General features: G+C 38.2%; 2 protein-coding genes across 2 annotated transcripts in view; one reads left to right on the plus strand and one right to left on the minus strand.

Annotated features, from left to right (window-relative positions):
• The window catches only part of LRRC17 (leucine rich repeat containing 17), a 112,401-nt gene extending 96,750 nt beyond the window's left edge, over positions 1 to 15,651 (plus strand). The window contains exon 6 of the transcript XR_005789460.1: positions 15,554 to 15,651. The gene's annotated coding sequence lies outside the window, so the exon portion shown is untranslated. The remainder of the gene's footprint in view (positions 1 to 15,553) is intronic.
• Positions 1 to 20,113, minus strand: part of FBXL13 (F-box and leucine rich repeat protein 13) — a 214,648-nt gene that overhangs the window by 181,676 nt on the left and 12,859 nt on the right. The window contains exons 2-3 of the mRNA XM_040472848.1: positions 17,180 to 17,283; positions 16,385 to 16,475 (exon numbers count right to left, since the gene is read on the minus strand). Of these exons, the coding sequence (XP_040328782.1) occupies positions 16,385 to 16,475; positions 17,180 to 17,283 (195 nt within the window). The remainder of the gene's footprint in view (positions 1 to 16,384; positions 16,476 to 17,179; positions 17,284 to 20,113) is intronic.

The raw sequence follows: 20,113 nt of genomic DNA on the forward strand, positions 1-20,113 counted from the left end.
CTTTCTTTCTTTCTTTCTTTCTTTCTTTCTTTCTTTCTTTCTTTCTTCCTCTTTCTTTCTTGCTTTCCTAGCTGGCCATTCTGATTGATGAGGTGATCTCATTGTGGTTTTGATTTGTATTTCCCTGATAATGAGTAATGTGAGCATCTTTTCAAATGTCTGCTGGCCATCTATATGTCTTGTTTAGAAAAATGTCTATTCAGGTTCTCTGCCCATTTTAATTAGGTTATTTGTGGGGTTTTGGTGTTGAGTTATATAAGTTCTTTGTATATTTTAGATATTAAGCCCTTATCAGATATATCATTTGCAAATACCTTCTCCCATTCAGTAGTGATCTTTTCATCTTGTTGTTAGTTCCCTTTGTTGTGCAAAACCTTTTTATTTTGGTATACTCCTAATAATTTATTTTTGCTTTTATTTTTCTTACTTGAGGAGACATATCCATACATACGTTGCTAAGGCTGATGTCTGAGAGATCATTGCCTAGGTTTTCTCTTAGGAGTTTTATGATTTGAAGTCTCACATTAAGGATTTTAATCGATTTTGAGTTTATTTTTGTGAATGGTGTAGGAAAGTTGTTCAGTAGCATTCTTTTAGCTGTAAGTATTTGGTTTCCTAACGCCATTTGTTGAAGAGACTGTCTTTTCCCCATTGTATATTCCTGCCTACTTTGTCATAGATTATTTGACAATGTAAGTGTGGGTTTATTTCTGGGATCTCTATCCTAGTCCCTTGATCTATGTGTCTATTTTTGTGCAAGTACCATACTATTTTGGTTATAATAGCTTTGTAGTATATCCTAAAATCTGAGATCGTGATACCTCTAGCTTTGTTCTTTCCCAAGATTGCTTTTGATTGATTTGCAATTTGAGATCGTGATACCTCTAGCTTTGTTCTTTCCCAAGATTGCTTTGGCTATCCAGGGTCTTTTGAGGCTCCATACAAATTTTAGTATTATTCTAGTTTTGTAAAAAATGCTATTTGTATTTTAACAGAGATTGCATTGAATCTGTAGATTGCTTTAGGTATTATGGATATTTTAACAACATTAAGTCTTCCAATCCATAAGCGTAGTATGTCCTTCCATGTATGTCATCTTTAATTTCTTTCATCAGTGTCTTGTAGTTTTCAGAGTATAGGTCTTTCACCTCCTTGGTTAAGTTTATTCCTAGGTAATGTATTCTTTTGATGCAATTGTAAGTGAAGTTGTGTTTTTTTTTTAATGTCTTTCTGCTACATTGTTATTAGTGTATAAAAATGCAACAAGTTTCTGTATATTGATTTTCTATGCTGCAACTTTGGTGTATTCATTTATTAGTCCTGATAGTTTTTTGGTGGAATGTTGGGGTTTTCTGTATATAGTATCATGTCATCTGCAAACAATGACAATTTTACTCCTTCCTCACCAATCTGGATGCCTTTTATTTCTTCTTGTTGTCTGATTGCCATGGCTAGGACTTCCAGTACTCTGTTGAATAAAGGTAGTGAAAGTGGACATCCTTGTCTTCTGCCTTGTCTTAGAGGAAAGGCCTTCAGTTTTCACCATTGAGTATGACGTTAGCTGTGGGTTTTTCATATATGGCCTTTATTATGTTGAGGTATGTTTCCTGTATACTCACTTTGTTGAGAGTTTTATCATGCATAGATGTGTATTTTGTCAAATACTTCTGCGTCTATTGAGATAATCATGTGGGTTTTAATCCTTCTTGTTAATGTGATGTATCATTTTGATTGATTTGCAAAGATTGCATCCCTGGAATAAATCCCACTTGATTGTGGTGATTGATCCCTTTGATGTAGTATTTGGTTTGCTAATATTCTGTTAAGGATTTTAGCATGTATGTTCACCTGGGATACTGGCCTGTAATTTTCTCTTTTTGTAGCATTTGTGTCTGGTTTTGGTATCAGGGTAATGCTGGACTCACAGAATGAATTTAAAGCATTCCTTCATTTTCTATTCTTTAGAATAGTTTAAGAAGGATAGGTATTAACTCTTCTTAAAATGTTTGGTAGAATTTGCCTGTAAAGCCATCTAGTCCTGGACTTTTGTTTCTTGGGAGATTTTTTGTTTTGTTTTGGTTTGCTTTTGGTTTTATATTACTGATTCAATTTTATTACTAGTAATTGGTCTGTTCAAAATTTCTATTTTTTTCCTGATTCAGTTTTGGAAGATTGTATGTTTCTAGGAATTTACTCATTTCTTCTAGGCTGTCCAATTTGTTGGCATATAATTTTTATAGTATTCCCTTATAATCTTTTGTATTTCTGTGTTTGTTATTCTTTCTCTTCTTTCATTTCTAAAAAAAATATTTATTTACATCCTCTTTTTCTTGATAAGTCTGACTAAAGGTTTATCAATTTTGTTTATCATTTCAAAGAACCAGCTCTTGGCTTCACTGATCTTTCCTATTATTTTTTAGTCTCTGTCATTTATTTCCACTCTTTTTTTTTTCTTTTCTTTTTTTTTTTTTTTTTTTTTTTTTTTTGAGAAAGAGAGAGAGCACACATGAGTAGGGGAGGGGGGTGGCAGAGGGAGAGAGAGAATCCTAAGCAGACTTCACACTCAGTGTAGAGCCCTGATGTGGGGCTCAATCCCATGACCTTGTGATCATAAGCTAAGCCAAAATCAAGAGTCAGATGCTCAACTGACTGAGCCATCCGGGCACACCTCATTCATTTCCACTCTAATCTTTATTATTTCCTTCTGTCTACTAACTTTGGTTTGTTTGTTTTATTATTTTTTTTTTTTAGTTCTTTTCGGTATAAGGTTAAATTATTTGAATTTTGTTTGTTTGTTTCTTAAGGTAGGCCTACATTATATAAACTTTTCTCTTAAACTACTTTTGCTGTGTCCCAAAGATTTTGCACCGTTGTTTCCATTTTTATTTGTTTCTGTCAATTTTTTTGATTTCCAGTTTGATTTCTTCTTTGCCTTGTTGGTTGTTTAGTAGTCTATTTAGCCTCCGTGTGTTTGTATTTTTTCCAATTTTTTTTTCTTGTAATGGATTTCTAGTTTCATGCCATTGTGGTTGGAAAACATGCTTAATATCATTTCAGTCTTCTTAAACTTATTGACACTTGTCTTATGGCCCACCATGTTATCTATCCTAGAGAACATTCTGTGTATATTTGAAAAGTGCATATTCTGCTGGTTTTGGATGGAATGTTCTGTGTATATCTCTTAAGTTCATCTGGCCTAATGCATTGTTTAAAGTCACTGTTTCCTATTTCCTATCTGGATGCTCTTTTAATTGATAAAAATGGGGTGTTAAATTCCCCTATTGTCATTGTATTACTATCAGCCTCCTTTTATGTCTGTTAATATTTGCTTTATGTATTTAGGTGCTCCTATGTTGTGTGCATAGATATTTGCAATTGCATTCTCTTGTTGGATTGATCCCTTTATCATTATATGATACCCTTCTTTTTGATGTTGCGGGCTTTGTTTTAAAGTCCATTTTGTCTGTATAAATATTGCTATCCTGGCTTTTTTTTTCCACTTCCATTTGCATGGAATAGCTTTTTCCATCCCTTTACTTTTAGTGTATATGTATCTTTAGGTCTAAAGTGATTCTCTTGTTGGCAGCATATTGATGGGTCTTGTTTTGGTTTTTTTTGCTTTTTTTTTTTATCCATTCTGTTTTATCCATTTTATCCATTTTTTATCCATCCATCCATACCCTATGCTTTTTTATTGGATCATTTAGTCCATTTACATTTAAAGTAATTAGTAGTAGATATGTACTTATTGCCATTTTGTTCATTGTTTTCTGGTTGTTTTTATAGTTATTCTTTATTCCTCTCTTCTCTTGCTCTCTTTCCTTGTGGCTCAATGGCTTTCTTTAGTGTTATGCTTGGATTCTTTTCTCTTTATTTCTTTTGCATCTACTACAGGTTTTTGGATTGTGGTCACCATGGGGTTCATATATAACATCCTATGTATATAGCAGTCTATGTAAGTAGATGGACACTTAAGTTTGAACACATTTTAAAAGCACTAAATTTTTACTTGCCCTTCATGTTTTAGGTATGTCATATTATAGTCTATATCTTTTTATTTTGTATATCCCCTAATTGTTGTAGATATAATTGATTTTACTACTTTTGTGTTTTAACCTCTATATTGGCTTTATAAGTGATTAATCTACTGTCTTTACTGTATGTTTGCCTTTACCAGTGAAATTTTTTCCCTTCCTAATTTTCTTAATTCTAGGTATGGTCTTTTCTTTCCAAGTAAAGCATTCCTTTTAACATTTTTTGTAAGCTGGTTTAGTGGTGATGAACTCCTTTAACTTTTGTTTGTCTGGGTACCTTATATCTCTCTTTCAATTAATGATAACATTAGTGTTCTTGATTGTAGGGTTTTTTTCCTTTCAGCATTTTAATGCTATTCCCTTCTGGTTTGCAAAGTTTCTGCTGAAAAATCACCTGATAGCCTTGTGGAGCTTTTTTCTGGCATGTAACTGTTTGCTTTTTCTTGCTGCTTTAAGATTTTTTTTTTTTTTTTTTTTTTTTTTGCGGCCATTTTAATTCTTATGTGTCTTGGTGTGGGCTTCCTTGGGTTCATTTTATTTGGGGCTTTCTTTGCCTCCCAGACCTAGATGTCTGTTTCCTTCCCCAGGTTAGGTAAGTTTTCAGCTATGATTCAAATAAATTTTCTGCCCCCTTCTCTCTCTCTTTTTCTTCTGAGACCCCTGTAATCCAAATGTAACTATATTTGATGATGTCACAGGTGTCCCTTAACCTATTCCCATTTTTATTATTCTTTTCTCTTTTGCTATTTAGCTGATTGGGTTGCTGATCCATTCTTCTGCATCACCTAACCTGCTGTTGATTCCCTCTAGTGTATTTTTCATCTCAACTATTGCCTAATTCAGCTCTGACTGGCTAGTTTTTATATTTTCTATATCTGTTGAAGTTCTCATTGAGTTTATCCACTCCTCTCTCTAATGAGTATCCATGAGTATCTAATGATCATTACTTTGGTCTTTATTAAGTATATTGTCTACCTCCATTTTGTTTAGCTCTTTTTCTGTGGTTTTGTCTTATTCTTTTTTTTTTTTTTAAGTTTATTTTGAGAGACAGAGAGAGCAGAGGAGGATCAGAGAGAGAGGGAGAGAGAAAATCTCAGGCAGGCTCCGTGCTGACAGCATGGAGCCCAATGTGGGGCTCAAACTCACGAACTGTGAGATCATGACCTGAGCCAAAACCAAGAGTCAGACACTTAACCGACTGAGCCACCCAGGCATCCCTGTCTTATTCTATCAATTAGGACTTATTCTTCTGTCCCCCCATTTTGTCTCTCTGTGTCTGTTTCTATGTATTAGGTAGGTCAGCTATGGCTATTGGTCTTGAAAGTAGTGACGTGTAGATGGGGTCCTGTGGTGCATTGTAGTTCAGTCCCCCCTTGGTTACCAGAACCAAGGGCTCTAGGGTGACTGCTGTGTGGGCTGCATGTGTCCTCCTATTGTGGCTGAGTCTTGATTGCTGTGGGCATGCTGGTCGGTGGGACTGGCCCTCAGCCTGGCTATCTGCAATTAGTTGCTGTGATAGCTGTGGGTGTACTGATGAGCAAGACTTGTTTCCTGTGCACAAACTGCAGATGGGGTCATGTGTGGGGTCATCTCCCCACCTCTGCAGGGCAGGAGTCACTTTGGAGAGGTGCTGGTTCTAGCCAGGGCTTCCTGCCAGGTGTGGTGGGACACCTGCCAAGGCAGGTGAGTTGGATGGGGCAGGGCTGAAAGAAATTCCAGGGCTGGCTGGTGAGTGTTAGGACTGACTCCCACAAGCATGCAACTATCTAGGCTGAGGAAGGACAAGAAAAAGAGCTTTTTCTCCCAAAGAACTCTCCTGCAGATCTCTGCTCTTCCAACACATGACCTCAAATTAGTCAATAAATCTTCTTCATGTATACCCCAAGCACTTTTATTTTGTATTTTTTATTAGAAAGATTTTTTAAATGTTTATTTATTTATTTTAATTAATTTATTTTTTAATGTTTTATTTATTCTTGAGAGAGAGACAGAGCATGAACAAGGGAGGGGCAGGGAGAGAGCGGGACACAGAATCTGAAGCAGGCTCCAGGCTCTGAGCTGTCAGTACAGAGCCCGATGCAGGGCTTGAAGTCAGAGGCTTAACTGACTGAGACACCCAGGTGCTACCCAGGCACTTTTCAAATTGCTGCTTCTGTGCTGTGTCTCCAGAGAGTCACTTAGTATCCTGGCTCTTTAAGGGCAGAGGCTTGGCTTGCTATTGCCATCCAGCTTTTGAGAGTTAAGCCCTGGTGATTTTTTTTTTTAAAGTTTATTTATTTTGAGAAAGAGAGAGAGAGCACGAACTGTGGAAGGGCAGAGAGAGAAGGAGCAAGAGAATCCCAAGCAGGTTCCATGTTGTCAGCAAATAGCCTGATGCGGGACCCAAACTCATGAACTGTGAATCATAGCCTGAGTTGAAATCAAGAGTCAGACACTTAAGTGACTGAGCCACCTCGGCAGCCCAAGCCCTGCTGATTTTTCAAGCTCTCAGAGTGAAGTCCCACGGATTTTCAAAGCCAGATGCTATAAGGACTCATCTTCCCAATGTGGGTCCCCAGAGCCAGGGATGCCCTAGTGTGGGGTCTGATCCCATCACTCCTCTGTGCTTGTGGTGTCCCTCCCATTTGTAGATAGTGACACCAGGGGTTTGGTTCCCAACCACATCTCTACCCCTCCGATCCTTTTTTGCAGACTTCTCTCTGCAAATAGCTGTATAAGATCTGTTCTGCCAGTCTTCAGGTCACTTTCAAAGTCAGTTGCAATACATGTAACTGTTGACTCAGTGAGCTCAGGGTCCTGCTACTCCACCATCTTCCCCACTGCTTTCTACTCTGCATGACTGTCATATCTTGGTTAGCTGCTAGTGACTAGAAAATAGTCTTTCTCTCACTTTTTTTTTTAAATTCCAGCTGATAGGATTGCACAGAGTAGGAGCTCAACAAATATTATATGGACTAACCTACTTCCTTGGAAAACTGCCAATTCCCTGCCATCTGGCTTCTAAAAATGGAGAGTAAAGGATTCAAGCAATGACTGTGGGGAAGTTGCTGGAAAAAAGTAATTGACATTGGTATAGAGGGCCTCAGAGTGAGAGCTCTGTTTCCAGGCCCTCACAGACCACGTCCACCAATTTCCCACAAGGTCCTCTACACACAGACTTTCGAGTGATAACAGAAGAGAAGGAGGAGAGAAAAAAGGTGGACCGCCACACAATTTCTAAGAGTCCAGTTATAAGATTAGCTTTGAGTCTGGAAATAAAAGAAAAAATTCTGCCATGAGAGATGGTTTTGAAAGTTAAAGGGTGGAGTGTTAGAATCTCCTATGAAATTTTGTAAAATACTCATGCTCACTCCCCACCTCCATAGGAATTATTCCTATGATGAGTCACTATTACTACTGAGAATATGTCTTATCCCTCATGTTAAGGCTCTCTGGTTTTTTTTGTTTGTTTGTTTGTTTGTTTGTTTGTTTTAATTTTTTTTCAACGTTTATTTATTTTTGGGACAGAGAGAGACAGAGCATGAACGGGGGAGGGGCAGAGAGAGAGGGAGACACAGAATCAGAAACAGGCTCCAGGCTCTGAGCCATCAGCCCAGAAGGGCTCTCTGTTTTAAACTGAGTTCCAATGAAATACAATATGATTCAATGAAAGTACATTCAACTTAACACACTAGTTTCAAGGAAACATTTTGTATAGCTTGGAAGAAAAATAAAATAAGTAAAATAGAATGTTGATCTCTTTTTAAAAAGATACTGCATATAGCATAATACAACTCAAGTCTTAAAAATAGTTTTAAAAAGGGGCGCTTCGATGGTTCAGTCAGTTAAATGTCATACTTCAGCTCAGGTCATGATCTCGTGATTTGTGAGTTCAAGCCCCACATCAGGCTCTATGCTGACAGCTAAGAACCTGGAGCCTGCTTTGGATTCTGTGTCTCCCTCTCTCTACCCCTCCCCTGCTTGCGCTCTCTCTCTCTCTCTCTCTCTCTCTCAAAAATAAATAAACATTTTTAAAAAATGTTAATGTTTTTTATTTTAAAATTTTATTTAAAAAATTTTTAATTTTTTATTTAAAAAATTTTAAATAGTCTTAAAAATATTTTATGTAAAAAAATTCAAATGTACAGAGAATTATAATAAATACCTACCACCCCCTAGTCTACATTTAACATTGTCAACATTTTGCCATACTTGCCTTTTCTCTTTGTAGTATATAAAGTATATAAACCAAAAATTTTAGTGTCTATTTCTAAAGTATAGTCACATTTTCTTCACAACCACAATTCCATTATCCCACCTTGGACAATTAACAATAATTGCTTAATATCATCTAATACCCACTCCATATCCAAATCTCTGGAATTATTCCCTCAAACATCTTAAATAGTTAGTTTGTTCAAACTAGGGTCTAACTAGGGTCTAAACTAGGGTCATGTGTTAGCACTGATGACTCGGTTTAGATGAAACTCTTCATGAAACTTTATATGAAACTTTTTTCTTCATTCTCCTTTTACATATTTTTCAACATTTAATGACTATGAAGGGCAAATAAGGCATAGTCTCTGGCTAAATCTGATGAATTCAGTTTTCTGGGTATCTTTAATGTATTTTTACAGAGAAAGTTCTAGAAGTCAATTCAGAAATTTTTGTTGTGAATTTGTTTTGATGGGAGTGTTCTTCTATCATCTGGAAGAATGATAGAAGTGGGGAGTGGGGACAGGGCGCTGCATAGCTCCTGTCACAGCCCCATGGATTGGAGGTCTGAGCTTTAAGGAAGAAGAGACTGGAGGCAAAACCCAAACAAACTGCTCCTCTGAGGCACTTCTGTACAAGACAAAATGAGAGAAGGCATTTCCTCCACTTCCATGTGGCACCCACAGCACAGTGGCATCCAGTTTTGTGTAACTTTAAGTGTTGAAAATCTGAAATAATGTGATAAAAATATTACAAACATCTTACATGATGCCAAATCTTGAAATAATGCAATCCCTCCACTTAAAATTTTATCAAGAAGCATTTCATTCTAAAGCTAGTGGGAGCATGGAAGTTTTAAGTTCTTGGCACATGGTGGTACCATTTTGGCAGGTAAAACGCTTCTGGAATGAGTCTTAAAGTGCAAGCTTGACTTATTCGAGGTCTTTATAAAAGCATCTCTTTCAAACAGTGTGACCTCTAGGTATGGTCTGAGTAGAGCAACAGAGAAAGGAGCACTGTTTTGGCATTTTAAGGATTTCTGGTGGAAAAAGACTAGAGCTCCACCTCAGTTAGACTTCAGAGCTCTCAGGTCAAGAGCACCCACACTACGGCTTCACCTTCAGGCAGCCCAACAGGGTTGAGACAGAGACCTTAAGAGGAATTCTTGAATTCACATGGGACAGCTTTGGGATTCCCAGATAGAACTGGTTGGAATTTTGAGGGAAACCAACCTCCTACAATTGTGAGCTAGGGACTAAAGGCAGTGAAATATGGAATGTTACTATCAACACTGCTCTACTTGTACCCCAGGCTGGTGAGACCTGGAAACGTTTGTAATGAAAAAAAAAAAAAAAAGAAATACCATTACAAACCATGAATGCTAACTTACAAACATACTCAATTTATGGCTCTTTAGTGTTAGTAGTAATTGGTCCCCATTAATTTTTAACTTTGTTAGATACTATCTATTTATGATATATGAGAAAACTAATGCATTCAAATAATGCCAATAGGAAAAAAAAGTTTTACTTCTGTGATATTTGAAATACTTAATATAATATTAGGACTCTGATAAGAACCAAACAAAAAATAAAGGTAAATCATTAACTTCATATTATAATTTTTGGTTTTTAGTATAACAAAATTTTTCTTCTGGTAAACAATTCCATTTTTTGCTCAGTTAATCCAAGAATCAAGGAATTATATATTAAATTATCATAACATGTCATCATATTTTTTAAAAAATTTTTAATGTTTATTTTTGAGAGAGAGAGAGACAGAGCACAAGTTGGGGAGGGCAGAAAGAGGGAGGGAGACACAGAATCCAAAGCAGGCTCCAGGCTCTGAGCTGTCAGCACAGAGACTGACGTGGGGCTGGAACTCACGAACTATGAGATCATGACCTGAGCCGAAGTTAGATGCTTAACCAACTGAGCCACCCAGGTGCCCTCATCATATTTTAAAGTACATTTCTTCACTTCATTCATGAATTCATTAATATCCCACATAGCATCATTGTAGAATGCTAACAAAATAGTATGGGATTTGCTATAGATTGAATGTTTGCGTCTCCTAAAATTCATATGTTGAAACCTAATCTCCAGTGTGATAATATTTGGAGGTAGGGCCTTTTGGAGATCAGCTCCTGAGGGTAGAGCCCTTATGAATGGGGTTAGTACCTTTATATTTTTCTTTTTCTTTTTAAGTTTATTCATTTATTTTGAGAGACAGAACATGAGCAGGAGAGGGACAGAGAGAGGGAGAGAGAGAGAGAATCCCAAGCAGGCTCCATACTGCCAGCCTCACCAACCATGAGATCATGACCTGACCCGAAATCAAGAGTTGGATGCTTAAGCGTCCGACTTCAGCCAGGTCACGATCTCGCGGTCCGTGAGTTCGAGCCCCACGTCAGGCTCTGGGCTGATGGCTCAGAGCCTGGAGCCTGTTTCCGATTCTGTGTCTCCCTCTCTCTCTGCCCCTCCCCCGTTCATGCTCTGTCTCTCTCTGTCCCAAAAATAAATAAACGTTGAAAAAAAAATTTTTTTTAATAAATAAAAAAAAAAAAAAGAGTTGGATGCTTAACCAACTGAGCCACCCAGGCACCCTGGATTAGTGCCTTTATAAAAGAGATTCCAGGGAGTTCTTTCACCCCTTCTGCTATATGAAGTAACAGCAAGAAGATGGCAGTTTACGAACTAGGAACTGGGTTCTCAGTAGACACGAAATCTGCCAGCACCTTCATCTTGGACCTCCCAGCCTCTAGAACTGGGAGAAACAGACTTCTGTTGTTGATAACCACAACCCAGTCTGTAGAATTTTGTTATGACATCCCGAACAGGGTTTATAAATATGCGTTGAAGGCATTACTACAAATCCCTCCCAGTTCTGATATTTTTATTATTCATGGGCTGGAAAAGTTAATAGTAATAACAAAAATACTAAAATGAAACCATGTCTTTAATGCAAAAGTGAGTAGTGTCTATAACAGTACCATGATGTGGGTAAAGTGTTGGATTTTTCATGATGAGTAATTTTCTTATTATTTTTATCTTCTGCAAATTATTGAAAGATTCTTTAATGCCCACTGGGCTCTTGTGCCTGGAGACAGACACTGATTGATATTTGTACTTTAGGGCTCTAAGTGTTAATAAACACATTTAAATAAATACAACTTTGAAAAATCAGTTTTCCTTAAACATGTAAATGTTTATTACAAATTTTAAGAAAGTCCCTGAAACATTTTTTTTAATTTTTTTTTTAATGTTTTTATTTTATTTTTGAGAGAGACAGAGAGACAGAGTGCAGGCAGGGGAGGGGCATAGAGAGAGAGCAAGACACAGAATCTAAAGCAGGCTCCAGGCTTCAAGCTGTCAGTGTGGAGCCCGATGCCGGGTTCAAACTCATGGACTGTGAGATCATGACCCATGCTGAAGTCAGACACTTAACCGACTGAGCCACCCAGGCGCCCCTGAAACAATTTAAACTTATAAAAATGTTCTTTAGAACTCTCAGATGCCACACATAGTGGACAAACATACAAAAACGGTCTATCATTAACTATTATTACTTACCTTACACTTAAATTTATCCTAAAGTAAACAACATGAATCTAGTTCATATCTTCATTACTTCTATTCCTTCCAGGTTACTGTAATACTTAGTTTGATGCCTTCTCAGGGAAGAGTAATCTACCAAATTTTAAAAGGAAAAGGATATTTTGCAAACCAGGAAGGGTAGAGGGTGTGGTTATCGACCAGTTGATTCTTGTTTGAGGCATAGGATCTGCTGGCCTCTTCCAAACGGTTAAAACCTAGCCACTGGGGTCATAAGGTTAAGTCTCCTTTTCATAGTTAAACTTTGTTACATCAGTAAGACTTTTAAGTCCACATCTTTCATTTAGATTTTAGGATTTGTTACACAGTGCTCCCTATGATACCATCATTTTAAAAGCCATAGGATCATTTTAAAAGGGAGTGATCTCTAGGACACATTAAGTGAGAAAAAGCGACACATAGTCTGCTACTTCAATGTAAGAAGTTGATGGGAGAAGAATACAATGTATGTGCTCATAATTTTCAAAAAGAAACAATGGAAAAACTAGATAAATAAACCAAAACCTACTAACATTGGATACTTAGAAACAGTGATGGAATAGGGAGGAGAAAAAGGCAGGAATAGAAGCAATACTCTGAACACTCATTTTATTGTTTTGATTCTTTGAACACTCATTTTGTTGTATCGTTTACTGTTTTTATTGCCAAGTAATGTTATACATAATTGGAAAAGCATAATTATATCAAGGAGAAAAAAAGATGGCCATCGGCACAAAAAAAATAAGTATCTGGGGTAACAAAAAAAGTATTTTTACTGAAAATATTTGGTAGGATATATACATCTTAAAGGCAAAAAGAATTGCATAACTCTTTTGAATTGCATACTTTTCGTAAACTACATTCAGTAGTTTTATTGTTAGTGATCTTGTAGTATCGTTATTCCAAAACCATTATGCGTGTATTGTAAGATGAAACTAATAAGCAATTATGTTAATGTCTAGAAGAATCAAGATTGATAAAAACTGGGTCTGCCACACTTCTGGGTGCACCCCCATGTGATGCACTAGGAAGAACCACCCCTCCCCATGTAGTTATTCTTGTCCCCAAGAGAAAAAAAGGGGAAAAAAAGAACCTGAATATCAAGTTTGTGGATCTAACTACAAACTTGAAGGAAATACAAGAAACAGAACAAATGAAATGATGCCAGAGGAAACAATGAGAATGTGGGACATTTTACAAGACAAATGATGTTTTCCTCAGTAAATGAGTGGCATGGGAAATAAGAAAGTTTATTACAAGAAGTATTAAATATATGATACCCAAGTGCAATGTGAACTCCATATGGATTTTGATTTGACAGAGTCGTGTTTAAAAAGGTATTTTTGAGACAATTTGGGAAACTCGAATATGGACTGAATATGAAATATATATATCTGAATATAATCTGCACTATGCGATGTTCAGAAATTACTGCTAATTTCATTACATAGATAATGGCACTGTGCTATGTTCCCTAAAAATGTCATTTTTTGTTAGAGATGCACACTGATGTATTTACTGGTAAAATAATGTAACTCCTGGGATTTGCTTTCCAATACTTCAGCAAAAAAAAGGACAAGGGGAGATAATTAACAAGATTGGCAAAATGTTGACTGTCATTTAAGGTGGATGATGAGGAATCATTATGGTGTTCTGCTTGTGTGTTATGTTTAAAATTTTCCATGATAAAAAGATTTTTTTTAATATTATAGAAGTCTTTTCTTCTTGTAATCAGTACCCATCTGGAGATTTCATTTCCTAAGAAATGAGAATCAAGTCTGTGAAGTTAGTTTCCTCCTGACAATGGTTGATTCTTTCATCTTGGAACACATAGTTAAACTGTCTTTCTATTTACTATTATGAGAGCAGTTCCTACTTTTTCTCTAACAATGTGGCTTGCTCACAGTTTCCTGTATTCAATTTTCTCTGTTTGCACAAATAGAAACAAATACTTTGTTATAAATAGGCAAAACAGTGTGGAGACAGAAGCATGCTGAGACAATACAAAGCAATCTTTTTTTTAAATTTTTTAATGTTTATTATTTATTTTTGAGAGAAAGAGAGACAGAGCATGAGCAGGGGAGGGTTAGAGAGAGAGGGAGACACAGAATCCAAAGCAGGCTCCAGACTCTGATCAGCTCAGAGTCTGATGCGAGCGAGGCTCCAACTCACTAACGGGAAATCATGATTTGAGCCAAAGTCGGCTGTTTTAATCACTGAGCCACTCAGGTCCCCCTACAAAGCAATCTTAAAAATGGGAAAGATTACAATTGTTTGTGATCTTTAAAATGTTTTATCAGGGTCCCTGGGTGGCTCAGTCGGTTAAGCATCCGATTTGGGCTCAGGTTATAATCTCACAGTTTGTGGGTTCGAATCCCACATCAGGCTCTGTCCTGACAGCTCAGAGCCTGGATTCTGTCTCAGATTGTGTGTCTCCCTCAATCTCTGCCCCTCCCCCACACACACTCTGTTTCTCTTTCTTTCAAAAATAAATAAACATTTAAAAATATGCATATTTTAAATATTTTGTCAAAACATTAAAAACTCTCATCAGTAATTATAGCCATATAGGAAACTATAGGAAAGAAAAATGGGGGAAAAAAGCAAAGCTGATATTTATTTAGTATACTATAATTTAAAATACTGGAAACTTGGGGCGCCTGGGTGGCTTAGTCAGTTGAGCCTCCGACTTTGGCTCAGGTCATGATCTCACGGTCCATGAGTTCGAACCCCGCGTCGGGCTCCGTGCTGACAGCTCAGAGCCTGGAGCCTGTTTCAGATTCTGTGTCTCGCTCTCTCTCTGCCCCTCCCCTGTTCATGCTCTGTCTCTCTCTGTCTCAAAAATAAATAAATGTTAAAAAACATAAATAAATAAAATAAAATACTGGAAACTTTAAGGATTAAAGTGTCTTATCCTTTGTAAAAAAAAATAATAATTTTTCATTTTCCTCTGAGGGTGAAGGAGAAATGAATTAATCCATATTCAATCTTGGCTGAGCCCTCTAACAAAGCAATCATAGGCATCTAGAGAGTTACCTTTTGTGAAATCACATCTAGTTTCTACTTTTCCTACTTTATAAAATGAAGCAGACATCTTTTCTATACATATGAATTATCATCCTCCTTTCTAAATGTGCATGAGCTTCCTGTATTTTATCCTTTGCACTTTCAACATCATGAAATATCTCTGAGAATTCTTTTTCTAATAAAACTTTAGGTTTAAAGTTGCTATGGTGTCTCAGAATTCTGTGCAATTCTTTAAAAGATTCTCTATAGGCTTCTAGCTAGATATTGAACATAATCTGATTGTATTTTACAAAATCACTTTCAAAATATTGACGAGGTTCACCCCTCTACGTCAGTGGTTTTTAATAATTTTAGTATCTTTTAGCAATGATGTTTAAGCTTTTTTCATATGACATTATATTCAAAGTGGAATTGTTCTAGAGTGTAAGGTGGGGGTGAAAGACCCTGAATTCCCACCCCCTGGATCTCTCCCTCAGCTCCTGAGGTGGCCCCCAAACATCTCCGAGAACACAGTTTGCAGACACCTGCACTTCATAGTAGATAAAGTTCTATGGCTGATAAAGTGAAGTCATTAAGACACCCAGACACCACAACACAGATCAGCTAGGATTGGACATGTGGGTTCTTCCCATTGTATTGGTACTCAGAATCATCCCAGTCTTGACAGAAATATCCTGTCCCTCTATTTCTGTCTCTCTGATGCAGACCACTGAGTAGGATCCAGTGTGACCCTCCACCCAGCCTTCCAAATTATGCTTCAGACTGATCCTGGCTCTCAGCATCCACCTTGACCCAGGCTTCAATTTCACTTTTCGGCGCCCAAGTTCACCAGCAGCTCCCAAGCCCTGCCTGCGTTTACCAAAACACCAGCCTGGGATCTGGAGGTATCACACAAGGCCCCACACACATGTAATTTGTGTTGGCATTTCTCTCCCCACATGCCTTTTGCTATTTTAGCTTCTCTCAGATACACAGTCTTTGTTCTAAAAGTCTCCGTGTCCTGAATTACTTCCTTGCCCTCTGTACAGGATCAAAACCAGCTGTTAGAGCTGGTTGTTCGTTTCTTTAACAATCGGTCTGGCTTTTAAGTTAGCTCTCGTTGTTTGGCCATATCTTTATGAGCATGATCCCTGGGCAGATGGCAAAGAGAATGGAGAAGGGATAGAATACAGAAGGAAGTAGATTAGAAAGGAAGGACAATATCCTCATTTAAAGCTTTCCATAATGTTGGTTTTATCATTATAAAGATGCAAGAGGAGAGGAGAAGGAGAAAGAGGAATGGGAAAAATATAATAGAAAGATTTTATCAGAAGAGGAAGAATAAATGTCTGTTAAATACTTCTGGAAATTTGGGAAGTTTACTATGAATGTGGCTGTGTGCGGGGTGTTGGGGGGGTGATATTCCTTCACTTCTCTGAGTGTCCCCAATTCAAAAACAGTTTGACCTCGTACATCTTATAAAATCTAAAATCTATTTGAGAACTTCCATCAAAACTTGGGATGTATATTTTAGAATGTCTGGTTACTAATACTGACCAGTTGATCATCCAGTCCAAAAAGTTGTTCCATGTAAGTTTCAGACAACCTCCGAATTTTTGGCCTCATTGATGGATCAATGCACATATCCCTTTGATAAAATCATAAAACACAGTCAAACATTTCATTTCATAGTAGTTAGTTCCATAATTAAATCAGTGATTTGAATCCATGATTCAATGGGTGGAGTTGAAGGGAGGGGAAGGAGGAGACACCTCCCCTTGGGAGAAGTATATCAAAACCTACTGCAGGACTTTGTCAGCCACCCCCTCCTCCAGATTTTGCTGTGCCCCCCAAGAGAGTATGCCTCTTTTTCCTCATCCCCAACTTGAAATAACTGCCCTACGAGCACATTATTGATGAGAGAGGGCTATATTTCTCAAGTTAAGAACCAGTGGGGAAATTGTTCCTATTGAAGTCTTTCAGACTTAAAAGCCTATGAAAGGGGGCGTCTGGGTGCCTCAGTCAGCTAAGTGTCTGACTTGGCCTTAGGTCATGATCTTACGGTCTGTGGGTTTGAGCCCCACGTCAGGCTCTGTGCTGACAGCTCAGAGCCTGGAGCTGCTTTGGATTCTGTGTCTCCCTCTCTCTCTTCCCCTGCCCCACTCGCACTCTCAATCTCTCTTTCTCTCTCTCTCTCTCTCTCTCTCTCAAAAAGAAATAAACATTTTAAAAAAGCCTATGGAGGGATTCCTTAACCATCCTGAGATTAGAAGACTTCTTTTGGTACTCTATAGTGAGTGTTTTACATTCAGAATAAAATATCTCCCTACCATAAAGCAAAACAATACTCACCAGAGAAGACTTTCGAGACCATTTTCCATTATAGTAATGATCATTTTCTGTAAATATTTCAGCGGATCCTCAGGACATGTAGTAAGTAGGCCACATAACAGAGCCTAGGGAAAATGAAACAGAATCACTCTTTCTGGATGTGCATGTTCTTTTTTTTTTTTTTTTTTTTTAACATTTATTTATTTTGAAAGACGGAGACAGAGCACTAGTGGGGGAGGGGCAGAGAGGGGTGGGGAAGACACAGAATCTAAACCAAGCTCCAGGCTCTGAGCCATCAGCACAGAGCTCGATGTGGAGCTCGAACCAACAAACTGTGAGACCATGACCTAAGTCAAAGTTGGACACTTAATCAACTGAGCCCCCCAGGCGCCCCTGGATGTGCGTGTTCTTACTAAGCAACAAATAGGTTTCTCTCCTACAATTCCAGAATCGAATAAAGTGATAGGGTTTTTTAAAATATATTTTTATTTATTTTTGAGAAAGAGAGCAAGAGGAGGGAAGGGGTAGAGAGAGAAGGGGACAGAGGACCAAAGCAGACTCTTTTCTACCAGTAGAGAGCCAGATGTGAGGGTCAAACTCACAAACCATGAGATCATGACCTGAGCTGAAGTGAAATGCTCAACCAACTGAGCCACCTAGGCACCCCAATGTGACAGTTTTTTAGGTAAGCGTACCTTATAGACACTCCTTTATTTATCCAGTGTTCATATTTTGTTAAAGTCTAACTAAAATGAAGTTTCACCTTTACTACTTAAAAAAAAAAAATCCATTGTAAATGACACAATGGAGTTGCTGCTCAGTGTTTACATTCAATGGGCGGTATTTTGGAGTCCAATTGAAGACACAGTTGTGATATTTTGATCAGTGGTGTCTACCCCTTTTTAGTATGAAGTCCTCCTTTTTAACATCAAAAATCTCCTCAGACCCAACCACAAAAGTTATTGAGAAAATCCACCCTCAAAATCTATTACAAATTCAAGGAGTCTTTTTAAAAAAATTGTATTTTATCATTCACAACATCTACAGAACATATATTTGAAAAATTATAGCTTATGGGGCCCCTGGCTGGCTCATTTGGAAGAGCATGTGATTCTTGATCTTGGAGTTGTGAGTTCAAGCCCCGAGTTCAAGCCCCACGTTGGGTGTAGAGATTACTTAAATAAAACTTAGAAAGAGAGAGAGAGAGAGAGAGAGAGAGAGAGAGAGAGAGAGAGAGAGAAAGAAAGAAAGAAAGAAAGAAAGAAAGAAAGAAAGAAAGAAAGAAAGAAAGAAAGAAAAAGAAAGAAAGAAGAAAGCAAGCAAGCTTGTAGCATAGTTCACAAAGGTGGGAAACAAATGGCTTACTGGATCTGGATATTTAAAGTACATATATGAGGGGCGCCTGTGTGGCTCAGTCGGTTAAGCGTCCGACTTCAGCTCAGGTCATGATCTTGGGTTTGTGGGTTTGAACCCACGTCGGGTTCTGTGCGACAGCTCAGAGCCTGCAGCCTGCTTCGGATTCTGTGTCTCCCTTTCTCTCTGCACCTTCCGCACTCGCACTCTGTCTCTCTCTCCAAAATAAATAAACATTAAAAAAAAAAAAATTAAAGTACGTATATGAACTCAGAAAGCTGTTGCCATCTTACTTTCCGCACTGAGTTTTCCCAAAATGGAGAATATTTCTCCATTTGAGGCAGAGAAAACAGTTTACAGCACACATCCCACAGAAACCACCTGGAATCCTCCTTAGACATTTCTCTTTGCCATTTTGGTTCACTTCCTGCAGGCAGGGTCTAGTGTGCACGGGGCAGGACTGGGGGTGGAGGTGGAGAGGCCATTCTTTTACAGAGGGCCTATTCTCACTGGCTTTTTTCCTGCTCACCCACTTGTGAACAAAGTAATTTCACCCACTGGGTCATGCAGGGATCTTCCCACCTCCATGGACCAAGTGTCAGCAGATCCAGTCCTGGAAGTCCTGCCTTAGTCTCTTAGCAGTTCTCATAGTGTTCTTCCAGGGGGAAGAAATTGGATAATTTCCCCTGACTGGACCCTGCACAGTATAGTTCTCCCTTTGCAATTAGCTCCGTGTCCCCCTTTTAGTGTGCAGGCTGCAGGCTGAGAACCCAGCCCTCAAGACTACGGCAAAGTGGTTAGACCTACATGTCTCTCCTTCTCCAGCTCTGCCTCCTGACCGAGCCCCATCCCAGATGTTCACAGTGAGCACTTAGCCATCTGCTGACTGACTTCTTTCTCCCCTAGACCTACAGAATATAATTGCACAGGAGGTCAGTGATTTTCACCACAGTTGCAAGATGGATATGAACAGCACTCCATTACCCAAGGGCGGAAGTCTTCTATTACCTGGAAGCCAGGCTTCAGACAGCTCCCTGAATAGTCCCACGAAAGGCCCATCTGCTTTCTGGCACTGCTGTGCCTGAGTCCCCAGAGTGCTGAGTTTCTCCATTCCCCACTTACCACATCCTGCATTCCATTCTGGCACCCTGAGGATATCTGCATCGGAATCACCTGGGGAGTGAATTGGTCTCTGAAGGTGGGGCCTGGGAAGCTGCATTTTGATGAGCTCCCCAAGTGATTCCTCCACACACTGAAGTCTGAGGATTGGTGCCTTGAGGTGATTTTTAAGAAAGTTGGGATCTGATTAATGAATACAAGAAATTACTTCTTTATATTCCTAAATTCCACAGATTAGGAAACTACTTCTCCTGAAAAGTTATCTTGCAGAAGTCAAATCAAGTTGAGAGGAAAAGTCTCTGGAATGATAATAAAGGCATATGGAACTAGCATAGTTCAAATGTTCACTTTTTGCACAAGATATCCCATTGTTCAGTTTCCCACTGGGCAAAGTAAAATAGGCTAAGGCTTTATATATTAATGTGTAAACAGCGTATAGCTATCTGCCAATAAGAAAACATAATTAGTGAATCACTAGCTTTT

This window comes from Herpailurus yagouaroundi, unplaced genomic scaffold (assembly GCF_014898765.1).
Source record: "Herpailurus yagouaroundi ecotype Mexico unplaced genomic scaffold, PumYag 100, whole genome shotgun sequence".
In the NCBI taxonomy this organism is placed as follows: Eukaryota; Metazoa; Chordata; class Mammalia; order Carnivora; family Felidae; genus Herpailurus; species Herpailurus yagouaroundi.